The sequence below is a fragment of the Thermobia domestica genome, chromosome 6, assembly GCF_964235325.1.
Source record: "Thermobia domestica chromosome 6, izTheDome1.hap1.1, whole genome shotgun sequence".
In the NCBI taxonomy this organism is placed as follows: Eukaryota; Metazoa; Arthropoda; class Insecta; order Zygentoma; family Lepismatidae; genus Thermobia; species Thermobia domestica.
Window position 1 is genome coordinate 83,817,872 of NC_137459.1, and position 16,457 is coordinate 83,834,328.

General features: G+C 35.0%; 1 protein-coding gene across 1 annotated transcript in view; it reads right to left on the reverse strand.

Moving 5' to 3' along the window:
* Positions 1-16,457, reverse strand: part of Synj (synaptojanin) — a 137,196-nt gene that overhangs the window by 75,097 nt on the left and 45,642 nt on the right. The window contains exons 8-10 of the mRNA XM_081761800.1: positions 11,740-11,821; positions 3,750-3,902; positions 595-751 (exon numbers count right to left, since the gene is read on the reverse strand). Coding sequence (XP_081617926.1) covers positions 595-751; positions 3,750-3,902; positions 11,740-11,821 — 392 coding nt within the window. The remainder of the gene's footprint in view (positions 1-594; positions 752-3,749; positions 3,903-11,739; positions 11,822-16,457) is intronic.

Below are 16,457 nucleotides of genomic sequence, written 5' to 3' on the forward strand. Positions count from 1 at the left end.
ACATATATATATATATATATATATTTAAAATCATTCCCCAAGAACCAATTGATTTATACCAACATCATACAAATAAGATCAAAATTTGTATTTAAGGTAAATGAATGAAAGAATACAGCATATTAAGCAGATTTAAAGATAAAAAAGACTTTTCTACATACTAAAAAAGTTATTACATAATACATGTTATTAGTTATTTTGGTTAAAATACGTTTACTTCACACATGTGTTCAACTTTCATTCCACACAAGCTACCCAGTAATCAATAACTTTCCTACTGATACTTGCAGATATACAACGCATTTAAGTCCCAGTTCATATTTGGCGCAAGACGAACTGATACGCAGACATACAATAATATTTTTTAAGAAAATGACTAAGTCAAAACTCATAAGGTATGAGCATTGTTTTCTATGAAGTAAAAACGTGCAAATATAGTGTTAATACTCTGTTACGAAATGTGTTAGTGCGTTTATATGTAACCATTTTTTACAGCCCAACAACGGAATGTAAACTAAACTACCTATTTCACTACACAAAACCTTTACAATAAAATACAATGTCTTTTTATTAATTATTGTAACCTATGCTTACCATGCAACATATTGGATGATAATAAATTCCGTGCTCTGTCTGCTAATTCACTGTTTAGTGGACTTCCCAACAACAAAATATCTATAGCCTCTTGTTTACTATTATCTAGTAGATTGTTTTGAATTGTTCGTGCTGCAGATCTTGCTCCATCCATTAACTGAAATTAAAAGTTGAAGTAACTTTCTAGCGTGTACAGAGTACCAAATATTCATTCCGCACTATAGTTTCAGCAATTCCTACTTGTCTTACGAAATGATATGCAAATTTTCAAGCTTAGTGTACACTGTATATTTGTTCCTTGGTCTCATATGTTATTTAATCTTCAATTTTTGGCCGTATGTTTGCTCATCGAAAGATAGTGCACAATTAACAACTGCTACAAATTGAAGCCTTGTGTTTTAGCCGTATTCATTTCATCGAATACGACCACGTAAATAAGAATACCCTTGACAACATGCATATTTCTGGAGAAGACTGATACCTACTAAAAATTTAATACAACTTTTTTCTATTATGTACTTCTTCCGTAAGTAAAAACTCCGTTTATGTCCCTTGTATATAACAAGCTTCCTCTAGTTTTAAGCTTAGTAGTATTTAAACTATTTTTTTCCCCACGTATTACATATATGGATGCCGTTTATTAAATTGTCGATCCCATTCCCGAAAATGGAGTGAGATATTTTGATACATATCCATTATTGCAAGAATACTTTGGGCTAATTATAACAAATGAAGGTTAAACGTATTTAAACATTTTACCTAGTTCTGTCAATATTATCAATGTTAAAATACCAACAGAAACCCGGTAAATGATAGCAAAGGCTTCTGCAGCAAATATTGATGTTAATTTTCCTCAGCTATATTATACATCTTTTCTTTCTTTCTTTTTCTAAAGTCAAATGTTTTAGTCAAAATACGTGACACACACGAATACAATGGTATATGGAGTTAAACAGTAAGTTCTTAATAAATCAAGTGCACACGTTGAACTGCACGTGAAATAGATACATATATTTTAGTATGTAAAGAACACTCATTGAATGGAGTTACTCAGCTAGAACACTAATGCAACAAATTTAAAGGTATTCGAGGGAAATAACTATAGTGAAGGATAGTTAATGAAAAATGAAACACGGAGAAACATACAAATATAACAGATGAAGACGTTAAAAAATAGAAACAAAATTAACAACTTACATTTCATACGTTAATAACGCATAACGCAGAATAAAAATTACGAATTGGCACCTAATACTGTTATTATACAGCAACCGAATCTTTTTTCATTCAAGGGGTAGTACGCATATTTCCAGGCAATTATTTTGTATCACATGATGCTGTCATGCGTAAGAGGTCAAATATATCACAACTCTACGCATGCCACTTAAGAAAGTTAGACAAAAACTACGTTTAAGTGAAAGATACAAACAAACTACCACCAACTATTTTCAGTTTCTTGTGAATGGGGACTAGTATACACAAAGCAAACAGGTCTATGACACAAACCAGATGCAACGAATAGCGAAGTTATATAGGCCTGAATCAAGATGATAAATCGAGGCTTGCACAAAACATATCAACTCAGGCCCATAGGATCCTCACTAACGGTACTTCGATAACAGAGAAACTAAGAACTCCTACAATAAACTGATATGTGAAGAGCACGATAAAAGTAAATATTTGTAAAATGAACAACGAGAAATTAAGTAGCATTGGTATCATTCATTACTTTTATAACAATTAACCGTCATATCGTATTTTTTCTTACAAATGGTTGAAATGTAATAATTTCTTGGAATATCTTCGTTTACGTCAACAATTTAAGTATTTTAATTATTTTTTAAAGTCCCGAAGAAGAAAACAATTATTTTATTATAAACATGAGCATAATGAATTTAAAATCACACACTACACGGATAAACACCAAAAATCACCGACACCACTATTATTATTACGATCACGCAGGTAGACTAATAATAAAGCTATTATCTCGGTCGAGCTCGTTCATAGAGGCAATTCCGTTAACATCTTAACGGGTAACGGTGATTTTAAGGGTAGCTATCTATAGCCCACATAACATAATTAGCTCGGCCGAGTTCGTTAACGGGCCCAATCCGTTAATATTTTAACGAGTAACGGCGACTTTAACGATGATTATATGTAGCCCACACCGCAAGCATGTAAGCAAATTTTTTAACTTCTTTGTTTTCAATAGATAGCTAAAGCGATTAACTAGGGCCGAGATCATTATTGGAACCAACTTAATGCGTAGCAGTGAGTGTAACGGTGGCTATATATATCCCATACATGGAAATATTTCGCGTGATACTCTCTACTGTCTTTACCAGTGTTCACTGTTGATTACGATTAAAATCGGAAGTAAGGACAGAGCAACACTGCTAAAGAGAAAAGGAGGGTCAAATATCAAAACTGCCTAAAGAATCTCTGACCAACTTACTTAGTGCAGTTATCATAAATACATTTATTAACTGAATTAGAACATTCAGAGTTTAATTCGCAAACGAATACATGGAAACGTCTTCTATTTAAATCATGGTATATAGATCTAAGAAACTACATGGCAAAATCTGGGAAAGCAACAAAAAATATTCAAGTCATAATCACTGCATTAGTTAAATAGGTTTTAAAAGTGTCTCGAAAGACATCTCAAGCATGACAGCCAGTTCAGAAGAACATGTGTGTCAGTACTGAGAGAATGAGAGGTAGGCACCTTTTGCATGAAAACTGGAGTGGATTGTAATTCACGTAAATCTTTAACAATGAAAACACAGAAGACATGATCTAATATTGAAGTGGAATCCGAATCATACTGTTTTGTGTCCGAGGCGTTGTAGCAGGTTAGAACTTGCGAACATATGCGTTAGCTACTATACTATGTGCAGCATGTGAGTCTGCCAATTACCGAAAAGGTTTTTTTTTTTTTAACATTTCATACTATAAAATAATACGCATCGTAATAACGGAAGGTTTCTTCCAAAAAACCACTCTCCAAAAATAAAATCATACTTCATGTTTACTCTCTCACATAAAAATACAGTTTATATATGAAATGAATGTGTAACATATAATGTGACCTATTCATTTAAAATAATTACTTTAATTGCTACTTCAAGATCTGTACGTATAGCACATACCTTTGAACCACCTTGAATCGCTCCGGTCCCTGCGTAGATTTTACTAACTTCATTCCCATTATTTATCCACATTTGTCTAAATACTTCTTCAAACCGAGACACTGTTTGTTGCTTCTCCATAAGACGTAAACACTGTAGCTGCTTCGAAAGAGTCTGAACACAAAGTTATTATTATTTTCATTTTATTTATTAAGATACATAAGCTATGTGGAAATAACAAGTCATATTAGAGAAGACTGCTACACTTAGTAATATACTTTTAATCGTCATAATTATTGGAAATAAGTACAAACGTTTCATGTATACCTCTTGAAAGTGTTTTGCTAAAAATTGTGCACAATTTGAATCTTTTTGATCAAATTACATTGGAAACTTGCAGTATATACATATGCATTACATCTATCTTTTCTCAAGAAGCACTCTGGTTCGATCCCTGGCCAATATCGTGTCCGTGCGTTTTATCGGGATACTCCCGTTTCGTCCCAATTCTCATTTTATCGATTCTTCTATCATCATTCACTTGCCTTAATCATCCGGCTGTCTTAGTCTAAAATGCATAATCGTGGAACGTTAAACTGCTGATTTCGTTTCATTTTTTCACGAAGCACTCTAAACATATCATTACTATCTTCTATAAACTTTGTTTCAACGCAATACAACTGTGAATAAACTCATGCAATTGGACAGGTAATAACAATACATACATCTCCAGCCAATCTGTAAGGCAATGCATGCTCGTATTGTACACTTAAGTTTATTCTTTGAACTTTATTTACATGAAGTGAATAAAATTAGTTCCCCTCATATCTTTAATGTATGGACATACAAATATTCAAATCTTATATCAATACAGCAAACTCTTGACTGAGAGGAATATGGATATAATCCAAAATTTTCAGTACTTGAAAGTAACTTTAATGAAACATTTATGTTCCACATGCTAAAACACACAACAATCACATTCAGTGTAACGAAAAAGTCATCCTCTTATAGGATACAGGTATACATTTAACTATCACTCACAAATAACACTACAACTTCGATGTAAGACCAGCATCTCGCGAGTCGTAGCAATTTAACACTACAAACTACTATTTTACATCAAATTTACGCTTTCAAAGGCCGAAGTGTTTAGTCAAGAATTTGCTGTATAGGGCCAATTATTGTGTTTAGCTTAAATCTTGATAAATATAATACAATTTCCAATAATAAACACTAAATAGTTTAAATGTTGTAAATCTAAATAGTTGTCACACTGTCGTAAGACAGAAAAACAAATCAGATTAATATAATTAGATCAATGAACTTAAAGATTTACATGTAACGACCAAATCCTCGAACAAAAATCAACACCATTATAGCTAATATTGACGTCTGTAAGACGTACATCTCTCTGATTAATCAAAGGTTAATCAGTCGTTGATATTTTACTGGCACAAATCCTTCTCCGAAATTTCTATAAATTACTAATTTCTTCTACACCAAATATTTTATATTATACGAAATGTTTTTAAAGTTCTGTTGGATTTGAAAGCGTTGCAAAGCAAATGAATAGCAACATCAGGATATAAGAACTTGTAAAAGGTTCCTAAAAGACCAATTTTGACGACGAAGCACACCTGTTCAACGCCAGACCTCCAACTATGCTCCATTGACATCTACTACTGCAATCATTTCCGGAATCTCGTAGTTTTCCGAGTAACACTGGGACTAGGTACTTGAAACTTGCACTTATTTTTAAATCCAGAATGAAACAGATAAGACAAATATAAATTATGTTTACCTTCGACAAGATAGGAGTCCCACCCCACATTTTTTTTTTTTTTTTCACACTGTAAGTGAGATATGATCCTGAAGAATTTGGTGAAGGATTGATGGATGGAAGGAGACCCATTTTTTGACCTATAAAGTTTCCTGATTTGACAAGATTTTTGTTTGTGATAGGATGTTATTAATGTATACTGAAAACCCATTGAATTTGGATGAACTAGAACAAAAAACTTTACTCCAAATTATTCAAGACATTCCCAATGAACATCGTCAAAATATATTTTCTGATTTCGAAGTGGTTGGAAGAGTGTTTGGATGTCAGTGGTGCAAAGCTGGGAAATTTGGCGTTGAACAGCTATATGCTGCAGACAAAAGCTGAGTTTAAAGAACAATTTAACACAATTTCATATTGATGCGATGCAAATGTGTTTGGAGTCCATTACGCTTTCAAATCTAGGAGGGCATTGAAAACATCCTGTAAAGTGCTTCAATTTCTGTAGGTTTTTCAACTTGCTTATGTAAAACTCACGATATCGTCACATTTTTTATACAGTGTGTTAGTCAACTCCATATTATAAATTTAGAAGGCGGTAACTTATATCAAATGAAAGAAAAAAGCCCTAATATATATATGGAACGGAAAAGTCTATTTAAAACGCTCCGGCCTGAAAATTATGGGACCTCTACCAAGCGGTTTAATGATTACAAAGGCATTAGTATGCCCCCTATTTTAATATTCATGTTCCACAATTTTCCGATACTGGTTAAACGACTTGCATAAATTAAGTTCGAATACGGGAATATTCTACTTTTAAGTACTAATCATGTACTCGCTGAGTAGGTATTCAGAGGATTGCGATGCATGAATATTTAGATAGAGCACATACTAGTTCCTTTCTAATTCTTTGAACCACCTGCGATAGATGCCACTGTCAAAACCAGGGTGTTTTAAAATGTTTCGCATTTTCAATGGTTTATAACTCTGAAAGGAGGCATTTTTCAACCCATCTTTATCAAAACTTTTTCTTCCATTTATTTGATATAAGAATGTATCTCCTGAATTCATGACATGAAGTTCATTAGCACCCTCTATGTTCATTAACACTGGCGGAAAGCCATTTAAGAATACAGCGTACATATTTAAATATATCGTAGATTCGAATGAAATTCGCACCACAGAATGTGTGTCTGAAGTGGATATACTGATGTTAATTTGAAGGTTCTATTACATTGGCCACCGTCAAAGGCAGACTGATCTAGTGTCTGTTGGAGGCATGCAGCTAGTAATTTGATGGTCGCCTGACATGATAAGTGTAATGGTGTGTGAATCAGTGTGAATTCGTAATGCCAAGACGACGATAAATTATGTCTACTGTCCAATTAAATGTTCGTATAGTGGGGCTGCAAGAGATCAGCCGATTGTTACACACAACTGCCTCTCATACTTGTCGTGACGTGTTAACGGCCCATCGGTGATACACACGATGAGGGATAGTTCATTTTAACAGACGTACCTTCTAATGACTTACTGACGCATGGCGAAGCTCATGAATAGAATAATTGTTTGAGCTGCCATAACTGACAGGACGGCGACCGTCAGTACAATCAGAGCAACTGTGGTCTACATATGAGTACAAGAAGGCTAAACAATCGATTGCTGGAGAAAGGTTAGCATTCCCGCGTTCATTTCGCAAGATTAGCCCTGACACTTGCTCACCGCCGAGAATGTCTGTGGTTGTGTCGAGAGTGAATGAAAGATGATGGTATTCAGCAATAAGAGCAGTTTTGGTCCCACACACAGTGACAGCCGTGTGTATGTCCATAGACACTCAGGTAAGCGGGAAAATCTAGCATGTATGCGCACTCGCCATAACCACATCCGATATTCTGATACGGAGACAATAAACTACAACATCCCGCTTGACTCGTATTTTCAATTACGGGAGTATAACTAGTGCATTGTACATTCGTGACGTCATCAGTCATAGCCTCCAACTTTACCTGGATATTTCGTGCGACCACTCCTTACAGCACGATAATGCTCCCCCCCCCTATACTGGCAGGGCAACCAGCGTTCTCTACTCGGTATACGCCTTATACCCTGGCCTGGTAATTATCCGAATCTAAGCTCTATTGAACAGTGTGAGGTATGGTGGGAGAGGGCCTGAGCTCCCGGAGCGACTATGCCTAGCTACACCAAAATCTTCAGAGAGAGTAGGGTACTATACCTCAGAAATTAGGCACCTGTAAATCCTACCCGAACCATTGCCTGTGTTGCCGCTAGGGATAGTTATAATGTTATTAAGACGAGTACTGTATGTTTATGGACACGACGTATGACGTGTTTTGAAAGTCCAATGAGCGATAGATTGCGCTCATTTGTTGTGCAGCACCTTTGGACAAGATCCGTAAGTTATTAAGCGCGTTTCCACCGGTATGTATATACATGTAGTAAAAATAATATTTAATTAGTAAATAATAGGAAGCCAGCAAGAACAAACACACCTGTCATATCTTCAAATGTGAAAATGGAAAGAAAATCACTTTCACGTTAATAAACCAAGGACAGTTCAGACATTCAAATTTCCGTTCATATACTCATTAAATATATATGAAACAAAATATTTTTATGTGCAAGAAGAATTTATATGCAAGAAGTGACTATTTAGCACGATTATTTTTAAATAATAATAACTGAGCCTAATAGCTAATAATTTGTCTCAGTTTACGGAATTAACCTTCTTTTTCCAACAGTCATGTGATTTCAATTAAAATATTTTAATGTTGCTAGATTTTCTCATTGCTGGCAACAAACTACAGGACTTGCATCTAATGCATCTTCTGTATGTAATATCAAAATGAACTCTTCAGTTTAGCTCCTCCACATTGTACTGTTCATTGTAAGGGAGGTGCAGTGTTCGGAAATATTCGTTTCAAAAACTGAGTGATCACATGACCATAAAATAGGAATATTTATATCCTTGCTCAGAAAATCCAATAATATTTCCTACTCGCTTGCAATGGCTGAGTCCGATAAAATGAAGGCACTAATGCATAGTTCTGCAACTTCACATGATACGTGCGTTGTGAGCATCGTAGATTAGAAAATCAGGGAAAGGTACAACGCTACCTCGTACCATGATATTTATTTTAAATATAAATACATATTATGAAGTACACCAGTGAGTGCCACGCTTTACGTATGGTTTACTCACCGCCAACTTCCACGGAATACTAGGAAGCTGTTCAGACATTTATAGATCATCAGACGAATGCTGGGAATGTACTGCATTTTTAAGCGACCTTTAATATAGAAATAATTAAATTCCAAATTACCCATTCTCTTTCTATCTTATTTTCTTATTATAACTTGAGTACATGATATGCTCAATAATAATTATACCACGTGACTCAAGCTGATTCTAAATAATAGCAAGAAAATAATTATTATTTCCTTAAAGAATCCCGAAGAATTTTTATAATCGTTACGATATATCTATACAAAAGCATTGCATGTAAACTGATTTTGTTTACAAGAAATGTACAACATTTTATAAATATATTTCCAATGCTTGTTATGTGTAGATGATCACCATTAAAAAAGCGGTAAAGAAAATTTTAATACAAATGAAAATAAACTGTATAACAAGATGATTAAACTCAGCCAGCGAGCCTTTAAAAGTTCCATTACGCAAGGATATCAGAAATTATATTGTGAAGGTATAACTTGCATAACATTAGTAATTATTAATATGCAAAACTGTTCACTTAAGCGGAAAAGTCACGCTAGATAGCACTATATTACAGTGTTGCATATCTGGGAAAGAAACACTTCAAGACGTAATATAGAGGCACTTTCTTAAAACGCACAGTATTTTCACCAGATGCGGACTATAAAATGAAAGTCCAAAATGTCATAAATCTCTTAACAAAACTTCAAAAAGAACGAATTAACAATTTAACAAATACAGAGAAAAAGATCTCAAAAATATACCAGTATATTCTTTCGATATACACTAAAGAGAAAATTTTATTATTTTCTCTGAAAAATTGAGTGAAGAAATATTCTAAGCAAACGTTTACAAAAACACAATGTAAACGAATTGCTCTATAACATTCCACACTTATATTACTACAAAACAGACGTAATTCCGAACAGCTGGTGAAATTACCACCATTGCCTCAAATATGCTACAGCTTTTGATTATAATTTCTAAAAATACTTGTATAAAGAGGCTGAGTAGGATCGGATTGTGACATGGTCGTATATCCAAGAGCTGAATGAATAAATTTCCAAAGCTCTTAAATGAAACTAACCAATAACTGAAATTTTCTCTCTTCTCTGAAACAGCTTCATATTGTAAATAAATACAAAATACTATTTCAATGAATTAACTCAGTATATTTGCTTGATCAGGATATCTGAGCTCTATTTATGAACTACAGAAACAGTGGAAAATGCTGCGCTAAGAAACAGCAAATTTCCAATTTCTCTTAACAGGAAAGCAAATCATTCCTTAAAATAGAAATACCAACCAGTCACTATCATTTTGTTAAGATCCCTAGTACTCAGTCCGACAAATTTTTCAATAAAAGAAGTGCCTACTGCGTTACCTTAGTTTACTTTAAAGTCAGGCTAATGCACTTCTATTTCCAAATCAATAATACAGAAAAGCCACATGGTGTCTACTGAATAAGGCCACATTTAAATATAAATGCATCAATAATGATGAAATGTAATTGGTACAAACTATACTTAATGAAATATGTTGTAAATTTCAGTAATAAAAAAAAAATTTAAAAAAAAACACCACCAAACAATGTAACACACAAATACAATCCTTTACAGATATGATTCATTAAGTAGGTGATACACTAAAGAGGCAATAAAACAAATAGGTGACAAAGAACGAAAAATAAGCTCATACCACGTATTCTTCATATTTCAATAGAGAAATTACTGATGATATAAAACAAATATTACAGTTATTCTACAACCTTGGAACAGATCTGAATATACAATTTGATATATAAATCGGGTGTTCTAAAATTGGCGCCCATGGACTACAGATCAAAATTCAGTGAAAATGTTATATGATGTTATACCCTCCAGTGTTTCATTCATCCGCTATGGGAAATCAAAATTTCAGTATGTGGCAACGTCGCATATTAACCTGGAAGCATTAACATTGCTCTACGAATCCATTAAGCAGTTGAATCGATTGCACACTAATAAGTGACAATAATGTTACTGTCAATCTATATTGACTTTAACTGCCATCTGCACACAATCGATGTAATCATTTGATTGATGGATTGGTAGATCTACCCTAAGGTTCTTTATTTGCGACGTTGCCACATTGTGCAGCTCGCGTCTTCAGACGAGCCAATATATATATATATATATATATATATATATATATATATTGCTTTGTTTTGACTTGCAGAACAGTGCTCTGTGGTCCGTGGATGCCATTTTTAGAACACCCGATATATATATATATATAGTCCGAATAAACCATAAAGAATACGTAAAAATCCCCAGTTCTAGTAGCCAGTGCTTAATGTTACGCATTTTGAGTCATGTTAACATTCGCTGGAATATTTAATACATAAATTTAACATACTTTAAAAAAAAATACAAATCTCATTTAAATTTTATGACTTAACAGTACAACGTATAAATATAACAAAATTCAAGATGTATCTGGCACTAAAATATGCATGCAAAATCAAAAGTTTTTTGCTTACATACATCCACAATATGGGATATATTTCCAAAGGTGTCACATACTTCAATGCTGATCCTGAAGAAAATTTTTAAAAAATTAAATCTGCATACTGACAGAAGCACATAATTTGTCAAACCGAAACTCCCCTGTACAATGGTGGTAAAATCACAATACTTTTAAGCGCTACACGTTTTTCTACGAAATTGAGCTTAAATATAGAAATACTTAATTAGAAACGAAAATTTTTTACCAACATGTTCTAAAATGGTTGACATTTTTTTTAAAAATCTGGAAAGTTACAAGTTTGTGTTATTAGCCACAAAGAGGTTATGACTTTAACAAAAAAGTTATCACAATCAATTCTGTAAACATTTGGATTCCAGAATGATACTTGTACATCATAAGAAGGTAAATGAAACCTTTATTATCGATCTCATAATTTTTACTACATTTTTCGTATTACAATTAAAACATGAATATTTACTTACCTCAAGTCCGAAAAATGTTTGTACGCAATTGGTGCGATCTAGACAATCCAAACAGTTGGTCCGAATAGTCCCGATTTGTTCACTGGATGGAAAGAAAAAAAACTTTATACTTGCTATTTTTAATAATTTTACTTCAATAACTAGAAATATGATCACAGAGTAACAACAATACAAATAAGATGAGCTATAAGTACGAATGATTAAAAAAAAACAATAACTGTTACATGAATAGTGCTTCTCCGTATCAGAATGGTTAGCGTGTGTAGTGTTAGTGCGCGCGGTGTGAATGAGGAAAATTCAGGAAAAAACCGTCACAGGAGGAGGGTTGGCGTAAAAGAAGTTGTTACACTTTTTCGATCTAGAGTTCTGACCAGGAATAGAACCCAGGAACGCTCCCGCAAGATTACAGGTGGAATAGACCAGAACTCACACCTGAAAAATGAATTATTCTAGTTTTGCGTCTCACACTTATCCCCTTTAGGTTAAAGAGCCGGATGATTATGAAAGACTTGGTGGAATGAGGATGTGGGAGAAAACATGAGAACCCCGAGAAAGCCCATGGACACGATGTTGTTCATATCCACAAAGCGAACCCACGACACATCGTACCCGAGGTGAGCGCAGAGTCACAAATGGCAGACCGAATGTAAATATATACAGTGCATTCCACGAAAAAGGTTACACCTGTAAAACCGTAGATATCAAGGCAGATAGATATGTGAAATTTTGTACAATGCAAATACTGGGAGGAAGATATTGTGATATACTCTGTAATACAACCAATCAACGGTGTTTGCCAACCTAACCAAGTTTTGTTTTCTCAAATGGCACTACGACAGGTTATTACGAATTCCAAATCTGCATAATAAAAGAAAACATACAACACCACACTTATTGTTCAGTGTTGCAACTACAATATCACAAACGTCAGAACTTTGGAAACCTCTACAACAGCAATAACGCAGGTGAAACGGGCAGGGCAATGCACATGCACAAAAATCCTAGTGTCGAATACTACGATCATGATATAAGGTATTTCGAAAAAAATAGGAACATATTTACAAGTAATTAAAAATTTGAAAATTTAAAAGCTTTTTCGAAAGGCTTTATTTCGAAAAAGTTTTGAGGTAAGTATCATGTCTAATTGTGCAGATACAAGATCATAATACCGTTTACAGTAATTTAATATCTCAAAACGTTCCGGAGATATGAAAAACATTGATAAAATTTACTATAGTGCTTAAAATGGCGTACTTGTGAGAAATTTTAAAAATTATTCTTGCTTTCTTTTGCTTTCTGACATTACAGCAGCGTTTCTGTAGTTGTGCTTACAAGTTCTTGCAATTACACGATTTTAAAGGAGTGCTGCATTATATTTTTTACGTCTATTGAAAACCATATGTGTAGCTTGATGTGATCATTTTCTAAGCACTTTTTCAAAAGAAAACGCTTTGAGAAAAGTTATTTTTTTTAATTTTTGTACCTTTGTTCCTACTCATAATATTGAACACTAAGGTACTATGGATGTGCATTGCCCAATCCGTCTCACCTGTGTTATCACTGTTGTAGAGGCCTTCACATTTTGGACGTTTGTAATACTGTACTGTCTTTAGCTTGCACCACTGACTAATAAGTGTGGTATTGTATGTTCACGTTTAATATGCAAATTTGGAGTTTGTAACAACCTGGAGCAGTGCCATTTCAAAAAACAACTTTATGAACACTGTTGATCTGGTTGTATTACAGAGTATGTCAAACAATGTCACCCTGCTGATATCCGCACGGTACAAATTTCGTATACCTATTTGCCTTGGTTTTTTACGACATTGCAGATGTAACATTTTTCGTGAAACGTACTGCTTGTTTCTGAGCTAAGAAGAGGAATTTTGTTGGAGTATTTTTAAGATACACATCAGACATTGACTGAAAGCAGACTATATAACGAAGAACGGAGATATAAGCTAGAAAATATCATATTGATAGGAATAGAATCCCATGGATCAGTAAGATGACAAAAGTGAGATATATCATCGTGAAAATAAGTAGGTCAGGACATGTTACACGTATCCTTCGCTTGATAACAAGAAACAAGACAACATAGGAAACGTCCTTATACAAGATGAGACTAATGTGACGAGAAAATGTGACGAAATCAAGAAGTACAGAAGTAACGAGAAAAGAAATGTCCTAGATAAATAATTCTGGATGATGAAAATGCATAGAAACTACATTAATTAACTACATACTTAGAAAATACAAGTAAAAGTAAGCTCTTTCGCTGACGTTTCACCAGACAAAGACTAAGAAGCAGAAATAAAAACTAGCAAGTACGTTAGATCTATGTAAAATGTTGAAAGTATTGAAGTACAGGCAAGACGGAAAAAAAGATTCCAGCATACTTAATAATTAGTTCTATAAACAACCATATTGTATCCCTTGTTGATTTTGTTTGATTCGTATTTACCATTCGTTTTCAGTATACAGATTTAATGGAACTGCCTGTAGTTCAATGCAAGATCCGAAAAGTCGCCCTCAGCAAGAATCAAACCAGTATTGCACACATATATCGGTTGTATCCCAAGTCCGGGTCCATAGCCAAGTCCATTATGAGTCAAAAAGAGGAAAGTTGTTGGAAATTGGTAAAACTGTTCCAATCACACGAGCCGTTTGGGCCCCACACTTGTAAGGCTCCCTATGATAGATTAAAATGTAACGTTTCCAATTCACTAGGCTCTTCGAACGGAAGGCAAGGGCACTCAAATATGACACAATGAACGTGCACAGTGTTGCGTGAGGGAAAATAGAACACCTCAAATCAGTTTACCACCAATGCTGCATTGTTAATATGATGAGGCCCTGAGGGAAAAGCCTTCTGAACTCGCAACTTTGCTTTTTCATTTTACATGGTAGTGTAGAGCCCAAACGGTTGGTGCGATTGAAACAATTCCACCATTTTAGATTGAAAACCTCCAACAACTATCCTCTCTCTACATTTTCTCGTATCTTCACTCATAACGGAATTAGCCTCTGGCCCCGGACATTTGATACACCCGGTATACACAATACTTCATTTTTAATTTTCAATGATCGTATTGAACACCTTTAGACATTAATTTAACAAGAACTAAATAAATTTACATCGTATAGCTATACATATACAAAATTAATCAAGCATTACTTTAACACGCTAATTTAACCTTACACGTGCCACTGACGATTCAGTAATGCAGTAAGTTAAGTACACTGGTTGACAATTGCTAGGAATGAAACACATTTTCTGTCGTAAGTTTTGAGAACGCGGTTTTGTGGCTATGTAGTGGCATAAATATATCAATGAGTTTGCCGTGGCATCAGGTGTTCGTGTGTCCCCCCGAACAATTTCACGATGACTCAATGGTGTCGAGTCGCATGCGCTGAAGCCCGTTAAGTGTGTTCCAATATCCACCACCCACTACCGTGCCAGACTACAGTGGTATATGACACATGGTTATTGGGACGAGGGGAACTGGGCAAATGTTATGTTCTCAGATGAGTCACGGTTTTGTATATCCAGTGATTCTGGCCATCAATTGGTTTGGCGAGAACGAGCAACACGTTATCATTCGCCGAACATTCGTGAATGGGACAGGTAAGAACAGGAACTGGTGTTATGGTCTGAGCAGGCATCATGAAAAATGGACGAACACTATTGCACATTTTTGCAGGCGGATCCGTAGCCGGGGAACGGTATTATAATGACATTCTGACAGGTATGTTAATCTTTTTCGTGGTGCAGTGGACCCAGAGTTCGTGTTCATGGATGACAATACACGTGCACCGCCCAAGATGTGCACCAAGTAGACCCGCCCAAGTTGAAAAGGTCCTGGAACGTAAGGATATCTACCACATGGAATGGCCACCGTATTCTTCTGATCTTAATCTCATTGGGCATGCCTGGGATGCTCTTGGATGACGAGTTGCACAGAAGAATCCAACACCTTTGACCCTTCAAGACCTGAAAACTGCTCTATGGGAAGAATAGAACAACATACACGTGGAATTCATGAACTCTCTCGTGGACAGCATGGATATGCAGTATGCATTGGTACCCAGGGTGAGCCTTACTCAAAACTACTCTCTATTCGTGACACTTGACATTTCATGTCATTTCTTCATATAGTCTAGGCATCAACTTTACAAAAGAGCTCTCCTTTTCGAGTTTAAGTGCAAATCATGTAACAATTTGGCATCCGATATTTTTTGAATATATACACATCACTGATCACAAAAATGCCGGATGCCAGAAGAAACACCTCACGGGAGGGGAGGGTTCACTCTGTCCTTACGGCGTAACTGAATTGCCACAACCAGCTAGTATGTTGGATATACCCACACCAACAACTGACCTTCGCCTTAACTCCATTCGCATCAAACTCACGATGTGCAGGCCAATTCAACACAGATCTCCACAAAAAATGACATAACTCTCTTGGTTACCTTTATGTATCGAAAAGATAAAAAAAGTTGTGATGTCTTCACTGCGTCTTTCAGTCTTCTTCATCACTCTGTTCATTAACTGATATTGAATTTTTATACTGGCTCGGGCAACTACACATTGGAGTGCACAAGAAACCGCAATTCTTACATTTGCATTTCAAACTTACACACTCAAATTTCTGACAGCTACACATGGTAATCTCCAAACAACAGACCTTTTATTTTCCCTAGGGCAGATTCCT